General features: G+C 32.1%; 1 protein-coding gene and 1 long non-coding RNA gene across 2 annotated transcripts; one reads left to right on the top strand and one right to left on the bottom strand.

The window, feature by feature from the left end:
• Positions 1–1,308: 1,308 nt before the first annotated feature.
• Positions 1,309–13,759, top strand: LOC142642431 (uncharacterized). The gene is made up of 5 exons (XR_012845656.1): positions 1,309–1,386; positions 6,105–6,132; positions 8,545–8,655; positions 8,782–10,606; positions 12,514–13,759. It is a non-coding gene; the product is annotated as an uncharacterized LOC142642431 (long non-coding RNA).
• Positions 7,086–16,204, bottom strand: LOC142642430 (accelerated cell death 11-like). Its single transcript, XM_075816781.1, has 4 exons — positions 15,770–16,204; positions 15,467–15,639; positions 8,229–8,374; positions 7,086–7,350 (listed from the first exon to the last, which is right to left on the bottom strand). The coding sequence occupies exons 1-4, from the start codon at positions 15,953–15,955 to the stop codon at positions 7,232–7,234; spliced, it is 624 nt and encodes a 207-aa protein (XP_075672896.1). The 5' UTR covers positions 15,956–16,204; the 3' UTR covers positions 7,086–7,231.
• Between the last annotated feature and the right edge of the window lie 3,771 nt (positions 16,205–19,975).

Raw genomic sequence — 19,975 nt, 5'->3', positions numbered from 1 at the left:
CATTTCTCAAAATCCAAACCCATTTATGAAAATCCCAAACCCAAAACCCATGAACAAAACCAAATACAAAACCCAAAACAAATCAACGCGTTCTTCTCCTCCACTGGAGCGGCGGCAAGAAACCACGATCCGATTTCCATCGCCTGAAGTTTTCGCCGCTTGGGTTTGGTCAGAATCGGCGCCTGGGTTGTTGGGTACGTGTTCTTCTCCTCCACTGGAGCGGCGGCGGCGAGAAACCACACGCTCGATCTGATTTCCATTGACTGATTCGGCGCCCAATCCGATTTGCATCGTTGCTTCTTTCTTCTTCGTTGTTGATCTTTACGTTTTGCTTTGGCGTTTTGATCTCTTGGTTTTGCTTCGGTGTTTTGATCTCTGGATTTCTTCTTCGGCGTTTTGATCTCTGGGTTTTCATCTCTGGTTCTTCAGCATTTTGATTTCTCAGTTTAGGTGGTACAAAATCGAGTTCGTAGGACTCATTTTCTATTTCACAGAACTCGAGTCCACATGACTCGATTTCTATGCTGACGTGGACCAGGTGTCCACATCAGCTACGAATGAGGTTGAAATCGAGTTTGGTGTACTCGATTTAGCATTCCAAAATCGAGTCCAAAAGACTCGATTTGTTATATACCAAATTTGTTTCAAACCTTGGCTAACTAATAATATAGTTTAGATTTTATAGTTATTTAAAAAAAAATTCCCATATATTGACTACTTATTCTTGTTTTGACATGAATGTATTATATGAGTGTGTTATCTAGAATAAAAGGGAAAAAATTTGAGTCTTTCTTTCTTATTCTGTGGCTTTTTTGTTTTCTGTTGTGGGTGTTTTATTTGCTTTATGTTGCTTGGTATATAGCCCACAAAGCAAAAATAAGATTGTGAGGAGAGGAGAGGAGGAGATGAAATGGGTTTAGACGTTAGAGTTGTTTAGTTCTTCAGGCTTGATACGTGTTTGAAGATTTTGAGTCTAATTGAGTTATAATTATGTGTGCTAGAGTATATTAGGTTTTCAATAGAAATATGTTGTGGCATTTATTTATTGGTGGCGTAAAAAAGGCTCTTTATGCCAGCTCTTGACCGAAGGTTCTCTCTTTGTTTTATGATAATATTACAAACCTATAACATTTACTCTACTATGCTTATTCTTTATTATTTCAAACTTTGTCCTATTAGTTCTTGGTGTTAATTTGCCGAATTTAGGTCCAGCCCAACAGCCCAAAATCCAGGATCGTACAATTTATAATATTTAATGGGCCTCGGCCCAAACATTATAGACTGTGAAATTAAATCCCTAATTTCAATTTGGTCTTTCAGCCTCTCATGATTTGCCCAGAAAGAACGGCTAGGATTTAACTATTTCGCTTTCGTCATTGAAGAAAGGTACGCGAAAACCCTAATTCCTCTCTCTTTCTCTTATCTCAATGTGTTAATTTTGCTTATGAATTACAACTGAAGTAGGTTTGAACTTAGAGCAGTGTTTGTTAACTGAGAAAACGCTAAAAAAAAGCTAGTTCCTTCCTTTTTTTTTTTTTCATTAAGTTAATACTTACTTAGCAGAAAACAAAAACAAAAAACAAAGGAAGGATTTTTCTGCAGAAAGCATTGAATGTCAGCAAAGTAATGTATTTCTTTTCGCTTTTGGTTTTTGAAGTGGAATTCAGACTAGGGTGCTTGGTTACTGAAACAACTGGAATGTAAGTAAAAGAAATTTTGATTTTTTGTTATATATATTTTTTATAATCCTAGATATTAATCCCTAAGTATTGTTTGTGTTGCCTAACGTTAAGTCTAGAGACAAAAAATTTCACAACTGTTGGGTTGGTAATTTGTTGTTAATAGGTAAAAAAGTGACGTCAATGGTAGGTCTAGACGAGAACAAGTAAAAACTTGTCAATGATTAACACATTTGTTGTGAAAATTGTTGCGTCTGTAGCATTACTTGTTGTCTAAAAGAAGTTGGAAATGGTTAAAGTTACTACAAAATGTTTACGAACTGATATGACAATGAATGTGATTGCGTGGACTTCAACAATGAATGTTTGAATGATTTTTTTGTGATTGGTGTACACATCAATTTGTAAGTCTTATGCTGTAAAATTTGTGGTATCCCTAGCATCAATAAAAGAAGTTTTAGGTTTTTCATATTAGAGTTTTTAAGTCTAGAAGCCTCTAAAGATTGAAAATTTTCTGTTTTTATATGAACCTTTGTATGTTATTTTCTAATTTCTGTACAGAAACTAGCCTTGGTAAATAATTTGAGGGTTTTGGTTGATCGAGCTTAAGTCATATTGAATTCAAGATTACATTACAATTCAAGATTAATAAAGGCTTTCAGATCTTTCTTATGCCCATGCATTGAATTAAAAAGGCTGGACCTTGGAATGATGGCAAGTGACCTCCACGCATATGATGTGTCAACATTTTTGCTCTCTGTGCCGATATTATGAGGATATGGGGGAAGTCAATAATTAAAAGCTTGAATAATTTTTTTTTTTTGTTGCTATATTGTACAATTAGAAATGTGATTGCCCTTGCAGCAGCTTAGGAGTTAATTAGGTTCTCATAGCTATATTTCAACCTCTTCTCAGTGTTTGACTTTAGATGGAGATTGTATTGCTTGCTATTTATCAACAAAAGTTTGCTTTATGATGGAGACTTATACTTAGGTTGTGTTTGACATTGACTTAAAAAGCCAACTCCCTTATCACCTTAGGCAAAGGGATTCCTTCTTCCCTTATCTATTTGTGTTAACTATGTAAGCTTCCACTAGATTTATAAAGAATAAAGTCCAAGGACCTAACTTGTTCAAGTTTGATGCTCTCTGTAAAAAGTTGAAGATTACTCACTTAAGCTTTGTGGATAACTTTGTAAATTTTGATTGCTGCTAATCTCCTTTCAATCCACATGGTAAGGAAGTTCTAGAAGAGTTCATAGCTACTGTTTTTCTTGCTGTTAACCCAGCAAGAGTGAGGTTTTCTGCTCTATTGTTCCTCAGGATTTGAAACTTAAAAATTCTTGAGACTTAGCAATTAAACGAGAGACCACTGCCTATTAGATATTTAGGCCTGCCTATAATTCTTGGTAAACAGGACTTTGAAGGATTGCCAACGTTTGTTAGACAAGATCATGGCTACTGGCTAGGATCATTTCTTGGTCCTCTAGCTTTTATATAATATCCTAATGTTTTGGTCTATCTATTTCATTTATCCTAGAAAGGTTATTAAAACATCAGAACAAAGCTTCAACTACTTTCTATGGCAAGGAAATGTTTCTAGCAAAGACTGCTGATTGGAATATAGCTGCTATGTTTCGTTATGAAACATATTGGGAGCCTTTGGGTAGTTTGGGTGCATAAGTGTTTACTAAAAGGCAAATGCTTTTGGATTGTCAAGCTTCCACAGGATTGCACATGGGGCTGGAGAGCTATTCTAAGTCTATGAGATGATGTTAGAATATTCATAAAATTGGGGTGAGTGATGGTAAGAAGATCTTATGTCATGATAAGATCGCTTTTTCCAGAAGAATGACTTTAGGATTGCTTATATATTTAGGTAATTGGTAATCTGGTATAATGCTAGAGCCTCCGGTGCTAAACTTAAATTTCAGGAGAGAAATTATCTATATATTCCATTCATTGGCCATACTGGTGGGTGTGTATTATATACTTGCCCTTCGAGTGACCGCTGCAAACCCTATTAATGGGATGGTTATGGCTCTATAATGTCATGACACCTTTAATGATTGTCATTGTTAGTTGTTGGGCAATAGTCGTCCGTTACACTCATAAATTCCTCTGGTAATTGCTTTTTCACTTAATGCGGGTCTTAAATGACTGATTATGTTGTCCATGGGCTTGGAAGACCTTATTTTTCTATATGCATCAACATGAAATACTACTCTTCTTGAATTGAACTCAAGCTTTAGCATTTAATCATTTAGTTTGCACCACATGGAAAATTTACTATGAAATTCGATTTTCATTCTTAAACGTCTTTCAAATATCATAAAGAATAGGTTAATACATTTGTCTTCACAAAATATATAAGAACATTCACTAAAGTAATAAGGTTTTTGTTAAAAAGTAAAAAAGTCAACATGTCAACAATTGGGTAGTGTGATAGAAATGTTTTGAAAAAAAAAAAAAAAAAATTCTTTTTCATGAGAAATTGTAGGAGTAAGAGGTTTGTGTTTAGTTAATAGCTTACCACCTTTTCTTTTTCTTCCTTATTTTTCCCCTTTTTAAATATATCAACTTACTCTGATTTAACAAACGCAAAGTCTAGTGGTATTGTGAATGCCCTGTATTGTGGTGGGATTCAACAATTCAAGTGAACTGAGAGTCCGTTTGGATAGAACTTATTGTTGAAAATTGAAAACTGAAAACTGAAAACACTGTACAAAAATAATTTTTTAATGTGTAAAAATTACTGATCATCCCAAAATGTACTGTTCATTGGCCTAAAATCACTGTTCATGGCCAATGAACTGTGACATATGCGCGTGGAAAAAAAAAAAACGTGGACGCAGCTGGAAAACGCTGCATCCAAACGTATTGTGAGTGTTAAAAGGAGTGAATATTTTTGTACTTTTCTCAGTGTCTCTAACAAGGCTCTTTAACAAATCTAGATAAAACTCAGTGAGTCTATTTGTGTAGTCTTAGCCATTTCATTGACATCAAGAAATGACAAGAGCGATGTTATTCTACTAGTCAAAAATAGGAAAAAGTTGAGAAAATCTCCCTTGGTTTCTCCATAAAACATGAAATTCCTTAAAGTTTAGAATGTAACACTCAACTCTCCTTTGGTATTCTTTTATGTATAAATTTTTAATTGTGTAGCTCTTGACCCCCCCTCCGCAGAGGTTTTTTAATGTATCACGAAAGTGTGAAACCCTTTAAATTTTCACATTAAAAAAAAGGCGAAAATACTATTTTCGTCCTTACATTGTCACCCCATTTCCACTTTGGTCTTTGCTTTTTTATTTTACCGCTTTTAGTCCTTAAAATGAAAAACACGTTCTGTTTTAGTCCCTACCGTCATCTCACTAACGGAAATTGTCTACATGGCAGACTGAATATACCATTTGCACATTAAAAACTAACATGGCCATTAAAATAATAATAATAAATTTTACTTTGCATTAAAAAAAATGCCACGTCATCATCTAAATTTTAAAAAAAAAAATTATCAATTTTAACAAAATTAAAAACTAAAAATTACATAAATTAAGATATAAATTTATCTTGAACAAAAACACCAAGAACACAAACTCAGATTTAAATACAAGAAAAACATTTTCCTTTTCAGTCTCCTTTTCATTAAACCCACAAAATCCCATTCCTCTCTTAGTCTCTCTTTTCCTCTCTCACATAGCCCGATCCCCTCTCTCACGAAGCCTGATCCCAACCATCTTCTTTTCCTCTCTCACTCTTATTGAGTCGATCCCAATCATGGCCGAAAGTCAATCACCTTCTCTACCTCGTCCTCTCAAACCCACATCCCAAGCAAACACGAGCAAGAAGAAAGCAACGGCAGCTAAGAGAGGAGGTGGTTTTGTTGTCAGGTGAGGTTGATTTCGTTTGGGTTTTATAGTTTTGAATCTGAGGTTGGAGGTGGTTTGGTTTCGATTCTAAGGTTTGGATCTGAGGTTTGTGTTTGGTTTCTCATAAAGTATAAGAAAATTCGGGTTTTGAGTTTTGTGTTTGGGGGCTGAAAATCTGTGTTTGGTTTTTGTGTTTGATGTTTTGGTGGTGTGGGGATTTGAAATATGGGTTCGAATTTAAAATTTTGAATCTAAGTTTGAATCTGGGTTTGAATTTAATTTTTTGAGTTTTAAATTTGCTAAGTTTGTGTTCTTGTTCAAATATTTAATGCGCTCATGTTTAATTTATTAATTTTATCTGGGTTTGTCAAGAATGTTGGTATGAATTCTAATTCTGGGTTTTGGCTCTAAGGTTCAAATTTTCTAGGTTTTAAATTTTGTTTTCATGTTTAATTTCTTGTTCATGTTTAAACTGATGTAGATTTATAGTTTAATTTTATGTTCTTATTTTTTGGGTTTGTGATTTTTGGATTTTAATTTTGTGTTCTTAAATCCAGGTTGGTGTTCTTGCTGTTCTTGTTCAAGGTACACTTAGATCTCAATTCATGTAACTTTTGGTTTTTAATTCTGTTTTTAATTTTTTTTATTTAGTTCAAATTGATAAATTAATATTTTTAATTTAGATGCCGATGTGGCATTTTTTAATGCAAAATAAAAAATTTTATTATTATTTTAATGGCCACGATAGCTTTTAGTGTGCCAACAGTGCACTCCGTCTGCTACGTAGACAATTTCTGTTAGTGAGATGACAGTGACTAAAACAGAATGTGTTTTTTATTTTAGGGACTAAAAGCGGTAAAATAAAAAAAGTAGGAACCAAAGTAGAAATGGGGTGAAAATATAGGGACGAAAATAGTATTTCTGCCTAAAAAAAACCATAGGGGGTTTCATAAACTATTTCTGTGTATAAACTGTTTATAGCTTGATTAACTTTTTATTTGTTTCATAATTTTTAAGACTATTAGAATTCTAACCATGTAATTTCTAATTTATTTAATAAAAAATTTATAATAAAAAATTATTTTTGTCAAAACATGTAAAGAATATTAATTGTGATTAATATGATTTATAAGATAGTTTATGCTTTACAAACATACTCGATAAAAAAATTTATTTTGAATGATGTAGAGATTAACTTGAAGTAAATATTTTTATTGTACATGAGAAATTAATAGTTCATAAATAATATTACATAAATACTTTATCAATAAATAATATGCATAGTTATGAGTGTAAATTATTCAATACCCCAGGATCAATGCTCACTCCTCTCACTTGAATAAGTAGTCCCACTATAAGTTAAGGGTATATATTTATAGGTCTACATTGTACTAGTACTATAAATTTTACGTTGTACACATTTGCAATAAGTGTACAATATAATATAATGTAAACCAAAAAAAAATTTTAATCACGGGAATGATTATGACGAGAGAGGAGGTAAAACGCGAGTGGTTAGGTAGGCTAGATTGCTATAGTAAGTGAAAATAGATATTCCAAATCCCATATGAGATGATGATAAGAAAACATATAGTTATCAAATTTTACATCATTATGAATCACACATTGTTTATGTAGCAAATTGATTGTTCTTCATAAGCAAATTGCCAGAGTGTAGTTTAAATTAGATCAGCTTAAGCAGCTCAGCTCCAGTCTCGGTTGATAGGAAGATGTTATCCACGTACTGCAGAACAGATTTTGACGCAGTAATGTACTTTTGCATAGACTCCTTCACTGAATCATCTGATAAAGTTTAAAGAAAATTTAGAAGAACAAAACCAAAACCAAAAACATTTAATAAATATTTAAATTTTAAATATGCAAAGATTTTGAATTTGTTGTTCTGATTAACCTCAAAGGAAGTCAATTTTTGCTAGAGTGAAAACTTTATTCACCACTAGTGTAACCGAGATTATCATATGTCAAACAATAGATATGATCAGAACTCAAATTTTTAAACTAAACTATTAGAAAACTCAGAAAAATACTATGTATTATTAGAGGAGGCCTCACAATAAGAGTATGGCTCGCATAAAGTTACTAAAGGCATGATAGAAAGTGAGGTGACCGGTACTATGAAACTTATTAGGAACTAGTGTTTTATTGGTATCTTGAAACAGAAATGCTAATGTCATTGGTGGACCCAATTTAGAACTAGTAACAAAAAACAACTTGCCACAAGATTTTTTGTGAAATTATTGTGGAAATAACATTATTATCTGAAAATCAGGCAAAAGATACTCAGATGAAAATTGATTGGTTGTATAATTTATAGATGCTTTAGGGGTTTAGACTTAAGATAAGGATCAACAATAGTTTGAGAAGATGGAAAGGAGAGGAAGAGTAGGACATGTTGAATTTTTTTTTTTGATAGGGGGACATGTTGAAATTGATTGCACATTTTATGCTCCTATATAGAAGCCAAAATTAAAAGGTATCGTATAGCTAGTCTTTTTGAAATAGGAATTAGGATCATAACACTGGTATCCTTTATGTTCAGTGCTCAAGCTTTCGACCCAATACGTGAGGCAAGTGTGTTATCTGCTCCTCATTTCAAGAATATACAATACTATCAACATTTCGAAAAGAAAGAAGCTAAGAATATAAGATGGAATACTTACCATCTTCATTTAACAACGGAAGTAAGAGGTCCTTAGAAGGAAGTACTTTCAATGCAGCAATCACAGCTTTCTTAACTGTCCATCCATGGTATGGGGCAAAAACTTGCTCATAAGCTGCTGTAAATGGCTCAACGAGTGAATTTCCCCTGTCATGGTGGAAGGCGTTATATAGTAATTTACGTTTAAATATAACAATGATCTATGAGAGAATAGTATGCATATAAGGCCAATAATATTATTATATGATATAATAGTATTTTACTTCGTTACATGCATAACATGAATCTGAATATCAAAATCACCATTCACCAAGCAGATTGAAAATAGGACACAAGGCAGGAAGTTTTACAGGGAGAGCCCAATAATAAGAAAAATAGAGTGGATGAATCCACGATGTTCACATAGATTGGAAGGTTCATTTGTCAAGGTAAGCAAGTAGGTTTTTTTTTTTTTTTTTTTAGATAAGATAGTATTTCAAACCTATGATGTTCACTCTATAATAATAATTTCTTATTATTAGACTTAGATACTAATTGTTTTTTTGTATTGGCAGGGATTGATTTCTAAATCTCTCATTCAATAACAAGAGAGTTTACTAGCTAAACTAACTGGAATCTACGAGCAAATTGTTTGTAAGTCCCTTTACTAGTGGACGAAGGCAAGAGAGACCAACCATGTACATATCTCTTTAATGTTAAGCACAATAAAGGTGAGCCCAAGTGTTAACAAGCTTATGTGATCAGATTTATCAAAGAAGTGTTACAAATACAAGAGACAAATGAAATAGTCGCTTTAATAGCCTTCATGAGAGGACAATTATCTACAAAGCTTTATCGCACGATAAAGGTGAGCCCTAATGTTAACAAGATTATGTGTAAAACCCTAATCTTTACCATACACACCAAAAAGAAAGAAAGGAAAAAAAAATGGTTAGATTTTTAGACCCACACGTGACACCCCCACCTACCCACTCATTCCTAACCACACAACCTCACAAATATCTCTCTCCCTCTTGACCGGCTGCCCCTCTTCTTTCTCACTCAAACACAAAGACAAACACAAACACAGAAGAAGGGTCAGAAAAATCCCCTATGATTTATTTTAATGGTTCTTTTCTCATACTTTGGACCCAATTGGGTTCGGGGTGTGACATTATGTGACCAGATTCATCAAAGAAGTGTTACAAGTATGTTAGGTTCTAAAAGTTTAGAACAATTGGCAAATCATGAAAACAAACTTGTCTAGATATAGATCCTAGAGCCTATAGGTATTATTAGATAATGCTCATGGTGATTCAAGTCAAGATTCAAAAACATACAAGCTACAAAAAGAAGAATTTGAAATCTGTTTGATTCAACCGATCGAGAAACAATTTCGACCGATCAAAACACGTATCTGCAAAATTCTATTTTAACCTAAACTCTACTTAAACATATTGGGTTTCCAGTAAAACACTACTAGTATATAAAGGAAACCCTAAGCACGTTTTTAAAAGGCTTTTCAAAGAGAGAAGAGTGTGCCTCTTTTGTATCTAGAATTTTGTACCCAAAAAGCTCTCTCATATCTTCTACCAGCATTATTCCTTGAAGAATCTCAAGATCCAGTGTCGTAGAAGTTGTTGCCTTCTTTAGTCATCAAAGGTGCTGATGATCTAAACCTGCAAAGGTGGTCTTGGAGTCACAAACAGGAGAGTTTGTGTTTTTTTGTCACAAGTGTGGGTGCTTATATTGCAAAGACCAAGGAAAGAAGTAGTCTGTGGACTCGGAGCTATCATGTGGTCGTGGTAGTAAGTTTTCTACTCGAGATAGCAATAGGATGTTATTGGTCTAAGTTCTATTGTACAAACTTCAATTCTTTCATAGTGGATTTGCTTTTTACCTTGAGGATAGTTAGGTTAAATCCTCCCTAAGTTTTTTACCGGTTTGGTTTTCCTGGGTTCTCATATAGTTATGTTCTTTATATTTCTACATTATTTACATGTTATGATTTTATTGTGTTAACCTAGAACTGAATAATAAACCTAAGTATTCACTTGCTTAATTAATTAGGTTAAACAATCGAATTTACAGGGATCTAAAAACGTACAGGTAGTATCAGAGCGGATTAGCTTTTGATTTAGGTTATTATACCTAGAGTTGATCCTTGATCTCTATTATCATGGATAATTTTAAGTTTCTTATTGTTTTTTATTGTGATGATTTAAATAAAAATGACACTATTGTTTCCGTTGATCTTTTTCAAGCTTGTGAAAGGAAATTGCAGGATTTTAGTCTCTCTCAGAAGAAGTTTACAATCCCTTAAATACACTTTGCTTCTTATTGTTTTTCACCTACAAAGCCAAAGACTCATGCTATATGGGTGAGAAAAGATTCTCTAAGGTGAGTGTTGCTGACTTATCCCTGATTTAATTCTTTCAATTATTTGTAGACATGTTTACTTTTAGTTTTTGGTTGTTTTATTTTTTTTAGGTTGTTTTGATTATTCAAAAAATTCAAAAATATTGAAAATTTTCAAAAAGACAAAAATATTTTATTTTGTGTCTTGTTTTATTTGTTTTGAGGATTACATGAGTTATAATATCTCTCTCTTGATTTAGAACATGCTTGAAATTGTGAAGAAAGTTGAATAGTATGTGTTATATAAGTGCTAAGTTATTTCTAATTTTGTATGAGTATGTACTAGTTTGTACATGTACTCAAGGGTTAATTAAGAAATTGGTATTTCTTGTTTGTGTACCTTCTATAGCTTAGTTAAGCACTGTCATGCATTGCATTTTTAATCATTTAGCATAATGTGTGCTTTTAGTTTTGGTCATAAAATTTTTTTTAAACCAAAAATTTTTTTATTTCTTTTGTATTAAATATCTTGGATGTATAGTTAAAGTTGGCTATATTATCTTTACATAACATGCCTGTGTACCTTATTTAACTTAGATGAGTTTATTTTTCTGCACTTTGCTAGTTTTAGCTATGTAGTGCATGTTGTGTGAGAGTTGTTTATAGTTTTTTATTACATGATTTTGATTTTGAAGTCACATGCTTTTGATCGTAAGGACTAAAAAATCCTAAAGAGAAAAGCATAAATAATATCTCACCACTGTTTACTAGCCAATCATGAACACCTTAATACATATCGTAAGATTTTGTGCTCAAGAAAGTGTAGCACATACACAAAAAGAAAATAAGGTGTAGCCTTAAAATAAATAAAAATGCATGTACACTATAAGGCTAAAATAAAAAATAAATAAAAAATTTACATGATTTCAAGCTTGTTTTCTAGGAGATGTGGGAATTATATGATGTAACTATTTTGGTGATAGTCACTTTCAAATTTATGTAATGAATAATGTAGAAATTGTGATTAATTACTATCTACATATCACCTCACATGTATCTTATGTTATTACTAGTTGCACACACTTCACAAGTTATTTTTTATTAACTTAGTACATGAAATTGTGTGTGAATTTGGTTTGGCCATCCAAGATTATATATTCTATGATTTTGATACAAAATATGTTCATTGGTTGAAAATTTGGGGGTAAAAAGTGTGAAAATATTGTTTTTGAAGTTTTGAGTTAAGAACTCATGTTTTTTAAAAACATTTAAACTCATTCTCATGCACATCATTAATGAAATTCCTTGGTTTGAGTAGTTTTTGCATAATCTTCTGCAGTTTTTCAAAAGTTCAATTTTTTAGAATTTCTATCAATCGAGTGTGATTTTTGATCAGTCAAAAATTTCCAGATTTTTCAAGTCTAGCTTCTACCTGACTCGATTGGTATTCAATTGATCAAAACTGAAAAATTTTTAGTTTTTAAATATTTGACAAAAAAAATTTCATGCATCATTTATGTTTATGATTCACATGCATAGCATTGTTTTTTGTATCCACCTTGCAGTTTTGCAGTCATATCTCTCATTTTTTTCACACATAACATGCATACACTTGATTTAAAAATTGATTGATTAATTTTTGAGTTTTGTACAATTTAGTATATGCTGTTTTTATGTGTGAACTGTAGAAAATATTATTCTAAAGAGATATGATGGATAATAATTGTTCAAATATTTTCTCTACTTGATTTGAGTTCAAAAGACCATCTGTTTATGGGACACATAGTGTCAAGTTTGCATTTATTGAAAGGGAGAATAATTTTCTTCATGTGCATCCTTAACTTAGTTGTTAAGTTTGGTTTGTGTGTCTATATTTTTCCCACCTCCTAAATTTTCCCCAAAACTATTTTTTTTCCCTAAAACTTGTTTTGTTTTTCCTATTTTTATAGGGAGAGAAGCTTGTTTTTAACCTTTGTTGTTCTTGGAGGGAGTTGTTGCTCTTCATAGGGGGAGTTGCTTCTATTCTCTATAGAGCTGGATTCATTTGTTTCATTGATTCTCTATTTTCTCTTGACTTTTGTTGCGTATGTTTTCTGTTTACTCTTTGTTTGAGTTGTATTAAAATAGATGAAATGTGGGAATCCTGAAGGTTTTTAAAATGTTTTGTTTAGGGGGAGATAAAATTGTTTTTGAAAGGGGGATAATATGTATCTAACGCAGGGGGAGGGTTAGTTTACTTTTGTTTTTATATTGTGCTTCATTTCGTTTATATGTCTTTCTTTCCACACACGCGTTGATGTATTCTTTTGAGTGTTTTCAGGAAAGACAGGTACATTCTGATCAAGACATTCTACCTCTTCTTGCAACTTCTAGGATAGGAGTCTTAGATTGGGATTTGTGATGCATTTGGGTATTTTATTGTATTGGGCTGTTCTTGTATTTGAGCATTTCATATTGTATGTAAGTTTTGTCACGAATTGTCAAAAGGGGAGATTGTTAGATTCTAAAAGTTTTGGACAATTGACAAATCGTAAACACAAACTTGTCTAGATATAGATCCTAGAGTCTATAGGTATTATTAGACAATGCTCTAGGTGATTCAAGTCAAGATTAATGTAAAAAAAGAAGAAGTCAAGATACAAGAACATACAAGCTGCAGAAAGAAGAATTTGAAATTTGTCTGGTTGGACCAATCGAGAAACAGTTTCGACCGATCGAAACGCCTGTCTACAGAATTCTATTTCAACCCAAACTCTACTTAAACGTATTGGGTTTCAAGTAAAACACTACTAATATATAAAAGAAACCCTAAGCACATTTTTAAAAGGCTTTTTAGAGTGTGTCTCTTTTGTATCTAGGGTTTTGTACCCAAAAAACCCTCTCGTATCTTCTACCAGTGTTATTCCTTGAAGAATCTCAAGATTTGGTGTTGTAGAAGTTGCTGCCTTCTCTAGTCATCAAAGGTGCTAATGATCTAAACCTTCAAGGGTGGTCTAGGAGTCACAAACAGGAGATTTTGTGTTTTTTTATCACAAGTGTGTGTGCTTATATTGCAAAAGTCAAGAAAAGAAGTAGTCCGTAGACTCAAAGCTATCATGTGATCATGGTAGTAAGTTTTCTATCCAAGGTAGCAATAGGATGTTAGTGGTCTAAGTTCTATTGTACAAATTTCAATTCTTTCATATTGGATTTACTTTTTACCCTAAGGATAGCTAGGTTAAATCCTCCCTAGGTTTTTTACCTGTTTGGTTTTTCTAGGTTATCATATTATTGTGTTCTTTATATTTTCGCATTATTTACATGATATGATTTTATTGTGTTAACCTAGAATTGAATAATAAACCTAAGTGTTCACTTGGTTAATTAATTAGATTAAACAATCTAGTTTACAAGGATCTAAAACCTAACAAAATACAAGAGGCAAATGAGAAAGTGGCCTTAATGGCCTTCATGGGAGGACAATTATCCACAAAGCTTCTATTCTCATTGTTAAAGCTACCACCAACATTCCCCCTAAAAAAAGAAACTACCACCAACAATTATGGCTAAGTGATGTCTGAGGTAATAAACATATGAATGTTGAGGACATTAACTAAGTTGAGGTAAAAAAAAAAAAAAAACATATGAATGATGACTTATGGAAAGTGGGTCAAATGCATTATTATTATTAAAAAAAATTTAAATAGAATTTAATATTGGTAAGTTTTTATTTTTATTTTTATTTTTTTTCTTCTTTCTAATTTTTTTTTAAGCTTCAATTCGATGGGTCTATCATAGGTGCTTTAGATAATTTGTGGGTTTCAACATTTTACTATATTTGTGTCATTGCAAAATTTATCAAACTTGAAAATATTTTTCATTAACCGTGAAATCCTTTGTAAAATATTGTAAAAGGTTTCACCTAATAAATTTAGTAAATTTTTTTACAAAAAAACATAATAGCTCTCCCCCTATCTAGTGGCTAGGTCACCGGTTCGATGGGCAGAGTTGTTGATCTGATCACTGGATCTAGTGGTCCGATAATAGAAGTAAGTAGTCTAGCTAACTCTGGTGACTAAGGCGTTGGTTTTGGTGGTTTGTACGTGAAAAATTAAAATGTTGCACCAAACACCTTAAATATTTTATTGAAAATGTTTTTCAAATGTAAAATGTTTTTGTTAATCATATAAAGAATTATTTTTTATTTAATTTTTAATGAATAAAATTGTTGGTGTGGTAGCTCAACAATTATTTATATTTTTTTCTTAACTTTAAATCTTTTTTTTTCTCCTTAATATCTCTTCGCTTTTTCACCACTTTAAAATTTGGGATTTTGTTATAAACCAAAATTTTAAATATTAAGAAGAATAGAGAAAGAAATGCTGAGAAAAGCAATCAAGGAAGTGAGATGAAGTGAGATCAATGTTAATTGTATCACTTTACTGGTATACTCTTAAAACTTTTAAACTGAGTAATTTTTTCAATTTATTTTAAAGAAAATAGATGTCTCAATATTAGTATTTAGGTAAATCTCACATTCTAAAAACAAATATTCCTCCCTAAAGGCATACGAATTAACTTCCATTTTTTCCGCTACCGTTATTAACATGCATGGTTTTAAAGCATTAATAACAAATGCAATTCACACCACCTTTCTTTTTCCTCTTCTTTTTTTTATTTATTTTTAGAATCATATATGCAATTCATCCATCTCTGAAAGGAAAAAAAAAATATCAATTATTTTCACATCTCTTAAATTTTTTTTTTATTGGGAGCAAGGGTAGTGTGTATTAAACTTTTATGTGAAAAATTATACTATTATTATTATTATTATTATTATTATTATTATTATTATCATTATTCTTATAGGTAGTGTTTGTTACATGGTTTTTTAAACCGAAATCATGAGTATTTTTGGCATACCCGCTAGCAAGAACTTGCTCCAGCATCACCCTCACCAAGTCAATTACACGCTTAAGCCGCACCAGGTTTCTGCTATGACTACCAGTATTTTTGGCAGATCCATTTTCAGTCTCAGCTTCCAGTAAAGCCTGTACTGTGTCGTATGTCTTCGAGGCTTCCTCAAGATCATTCACCTTTCATTGGTTGTCAGAGTTAGAGTAGTGTATGATGAAGAACAAAGAAATTACAGCAAAACCTCAGAAACATTAATGTTATAGAAGATATTAATTGTAAGTAATTATATGGGTTCACACTTCACAGTACCTTGCTTTGGAGCTCCCAGTCCGCAAACTTAAAAGCGATTCCTAGGAAGAAGATGGAAGGAGTACTGAGACGGCAAACATGAACTACATCACTGATCTTGAGGTGTGGATTCTCTGAGTTTACACTACTGGAAAGCCCCTCGATTGCATCTGCCAACTTCCTCAAGGGATTGTCTCGTGCCGCCATTGCAATTGCAAGCCAGTAAGTTCACAGAATATTAAAGGTTAGCTTCTTAATCACAATATATATTAGTGTGTAGAGAAGTAAGGATCGCACAACCAGGCTTTCATGTGTTGAATATATTCTTTGTAAGTAGCGGTGAAACCAAGCGATGCTCTGATATTAAGTATCATTAAAGAAAGTTCCAGGACAACTTGCTAAACACAGAGCACACTGCACGCTGACCGTAGAGAAGGGTTATAATATCCCTTAAGGAACTTGTCATATTATTACAATTTATATTCCTCAAATAATTGATAGTACTCTCAACCCTATTTTTCCATTTTTAAGTAGGTACACTAAATTGGACCGAATAAATCGAAGTGGATTGAATGGACTGAATTATGCAGAATGGACCAAAGTGGAATAAACAGGACGAGAGAAGACCAAATGGACCAAAATTGAGAAAAGTTATCCAACTGGACCAAACGGGACCAAATAGACCAAATCACTCTGAATTGACTGAAGTAGACCAAAATGACCGAAGTGAATTGAAGTAGACCAAACCAAACTGAATAAATGAAGTGGACTGAAACAGACCAAAATGGACCGAGCGTTGATCTATAATTAGCACAGTCAAGATTGTGTTTTGATATAAACTCAAATTCTTACTTCCAAAATAATCAAGTATTAACTCAAACAAAAATCAAACTGAAACTACAAGAGAAAGAGAGATACTACTTATAATGGGGAACTAAAAAATACAAAAACAAAAAGTTTGGACCCAAAATAAAGTTTTAAAAATTACAATGATCCATCAATATAAAGTAGATTGCAAGAAAGATTAAAAAAATCGAGAGAGAGAGAGAGAGTAATAAGAAAATTATAGAAAATAATATGAGAAGAAAAAAATAAATTAATAAACACTAAATCACCCAAGTCATGTTATATTATGTAATAAAATAACATTATATTCTTTTATACTATAATACTTCACCACAATAGATTCACGAAGGGTTATAATTTATATATGAACGACCGAATTAAAAAGGATGAGGCTTTAGAGTCAAGACTAAAGAGAGCTCTTAATGGATCTCATAAGGAAATTCTCGAAATTGTAGGATATGAAAATTAGCACAAAAATATAAAAATTAAAATTAAAAAATATTTCTTTTGTTTTTTGTTTTATTGAGTTTCAACCTATGGTCTTGGCTCCTAATGATTGCAAATAAAAAAGAGTTATGTTAGGGATATTACAAATTTCATGTGTATAACTTTAAACATTTGACAAATTAATAACTAATGTAACCAATTTAAGTATCATTAAACATTTGTAAAATCCATAGGACTATGTTGGCAAACCGTAAATTAATGTAACCAATTTATAAATCTTAGTATGGTTTGGCGCGGCGTCTCTAGCCACTGGACCATTGACACCGATCATCAATGCATTATCTCTGGCCACTAGACCGCTGGCACCGATCACCGGTGAGGCGTCTCCTGCCACTGGACTACCAACACATGTGGAGTCATAATTTTCATAATGACAATTATACTATCTTGCGCATATAATTGTCATAACGTAGTTTCTGTGAAACATGTACAGTTTAGACAAACCGTTAGAAGTAGCAGACTTCAACAAGTATAAAATTCTCAAACGGTGTTTAAGTGTTGTTTGTGCTTACCAAGTAAATTTGATATTTTTGTAAAGTCCTGATAGAGTATCCGGTGCTAACACGAAAATTAGGAATACTTGGAAAATTTAGGACCTGTCATAGTGCCATGTTTAACTGTGGAGCACATTGTCTTGTTTTTTGTAAAGTCCTGATCATAGAGTATCTGGTACTAATACGAAATTGGGAATACTAGGAAAATTTAGGACCTGCCATGGTGCCTTGTTTAACTTTGGAGCACATTGTCCTGTCCAGCATCATGGTGTAGACAAATACATTGGGCAATGATACGTTGTCGGATTCCCTATTCCTCTCTGGTCAGGAAGGGAAGAATATCGACCACGCCAACCGATACTTAAACTCTAGCTAGATTTATCAAAGAAAACATTTGCAAAATTTTGCTTAAAAGACAATTAAGATCTTAAAAGAAATTGGACACATTTTATAATTAATATAGTGATAAGTTATAGACACAACTTTTGTGTCACAACCTTGACATATGTGATTGTAAATGGTGGAAAAAAAAAGTAGTGAATTCATATATAAGTGATAACCAATCAAAAATGCACATATCGTAAAGTTGTAGCAAAAATTTGTAATAAAATGTGTGATCCTAAAAGAACTAAGTCATATTATTGAAAAGGATTTGATACGTTTTCTTATAAATGATGAAACATGCTTTTTTTTCAGAAATATAAAATGCATTAGTAAAATTAATAAAGAATTAAAGATAAGATCACCGTAAAATTTCATATTCCACACTACTCCTTAATTTATGAATTTTTGTTGGTAGCCTAGTATTATTGTAATAAAATTTAGGACGCGTTTCTCAAAAAATTAAGGTCCATTTTCCTATTCATCAATCTCCAAATAAATAATAAGTTTAGTGACACTATTTTTTCAATAACTTGTATTGCAGTATTGGCATGATATGAATGATGGATCATATGAAAGTGATTGTGTATCACTTAGATATAACTTACCACTTTAATAAATTGTGAAAATATTTGTGGTAACAAAGTTGCCAAAGGAATGGAGAAGTTTGGATAGAAAATTAGAGTACATTTTTTCAAGAAAAAATAGTGTACATCTTCCACTATTTTTTCACTGAAAAATAGAATACGTTGTTCTTTTTTATAATTTTATTATTGTTATAAATATTGAATAAACCTTTCAAAAAGAAATTAGGGAGTTAAAATTTGGTAATGAAATTCAAACACAGATTTTCACCATTTAATAATGAGAAATACTAGAGTTTATTCATTATTAACAAGCTATGAAAAAAGGACAATAATTAATTTTCAATACATATATTGCTTAATCATTTTGTCAATATTTAATTTTGGACCTTCATTTAAATCCTGAAAATCATTTATGAATGATTTTGTATTAAAATTTTAATCAATTCTTCTTGACTTGAAAGTTAGAGGCTAGCCTAAAGTTGCGTCATATTCTATTTAACACCTATTTCCAAACCATTAAATAACATAAAACCAACTTTAAGAATCAAACAAAAGTATTGTGAATTGGTAACTATGATCACGAGAGAAAAATATAAATTTGGAGAAAATATAAGGACCAAACAATGTGACACAAAAATAGCACTTTGATTCAAATGTATAAAAATTACTTAGCATTATGTTCTGTTCACTCTACGGGGGGGTTTAGCTTTAGGGGTGTATAAAAATTTGTAAGCTACTATGGGTCGCCCTCAAGAGTGTTTTTTTTTTTTTTTTTTTTTCCTTTGGAATTGTTCTCCATTGGTTTTGCACTTTAGTACCAAATTTGGATGTCATTTACTTTTTTGATAAGTAAAGACAAAGGTAAACAATCAGAAGTATTATTACAGATTTGGTACTTCTTGTGGTTGTGGTGTAAATTGATAAATTTGGGGTCTAAACGGCCCTTCAATATGCATTTTTCAGATGGCTGTTATATTTCTTCTTGGTCTCACTCAATTCCATTATGGTTGAGGAATTGAAATATTTAATTAGGGGAAAAGAATTAATGATCAAGTCATGGTAAACGCCAAAATATCTAGTAAAGAATTGAAAGTGTGACCATCAACACTGTATCTCTAGACACTATGAGAAAGCATGAACAAATTATCAACAACAATGAATCACATTTCTGCACTCGGAACACTACTCATATGAGTCTTCCCCCTCTATGCTCTTACTCTAAAAGAGGGCTCTTAATGGGACAAGCCACCCAATCATTAGACATAATGAGATCTATGGTTTTGTGTAACATTCAAGAGTGAAGAAGATGCTAACCTTACTATATAGGCAAATACCCACCCATCATGTGTCACTGATCAAGGCCCCCATACTCTCCCTCATATAAGAAGAATGATCAAGTCCAAGAAACCAAG

This window comes from Castanea sativa, chromosome 7 (genome assembly GCF_040712315.1).
Source record: "Castanea sativa cultivar Marrone di Chiusa Pesio chromosome 7, ASM4071231v1".
Taxonomy (NCBI): domain Eukaryota; kingdom Viridiplantae; phylum Streptophyta; class Magnoliopsida; order Fagales; family Fagaceae; genus Castanea; species Castanea sativa.
This window is presented reverse-complemented; position numbering and strand designations above follow the sequence as displayed.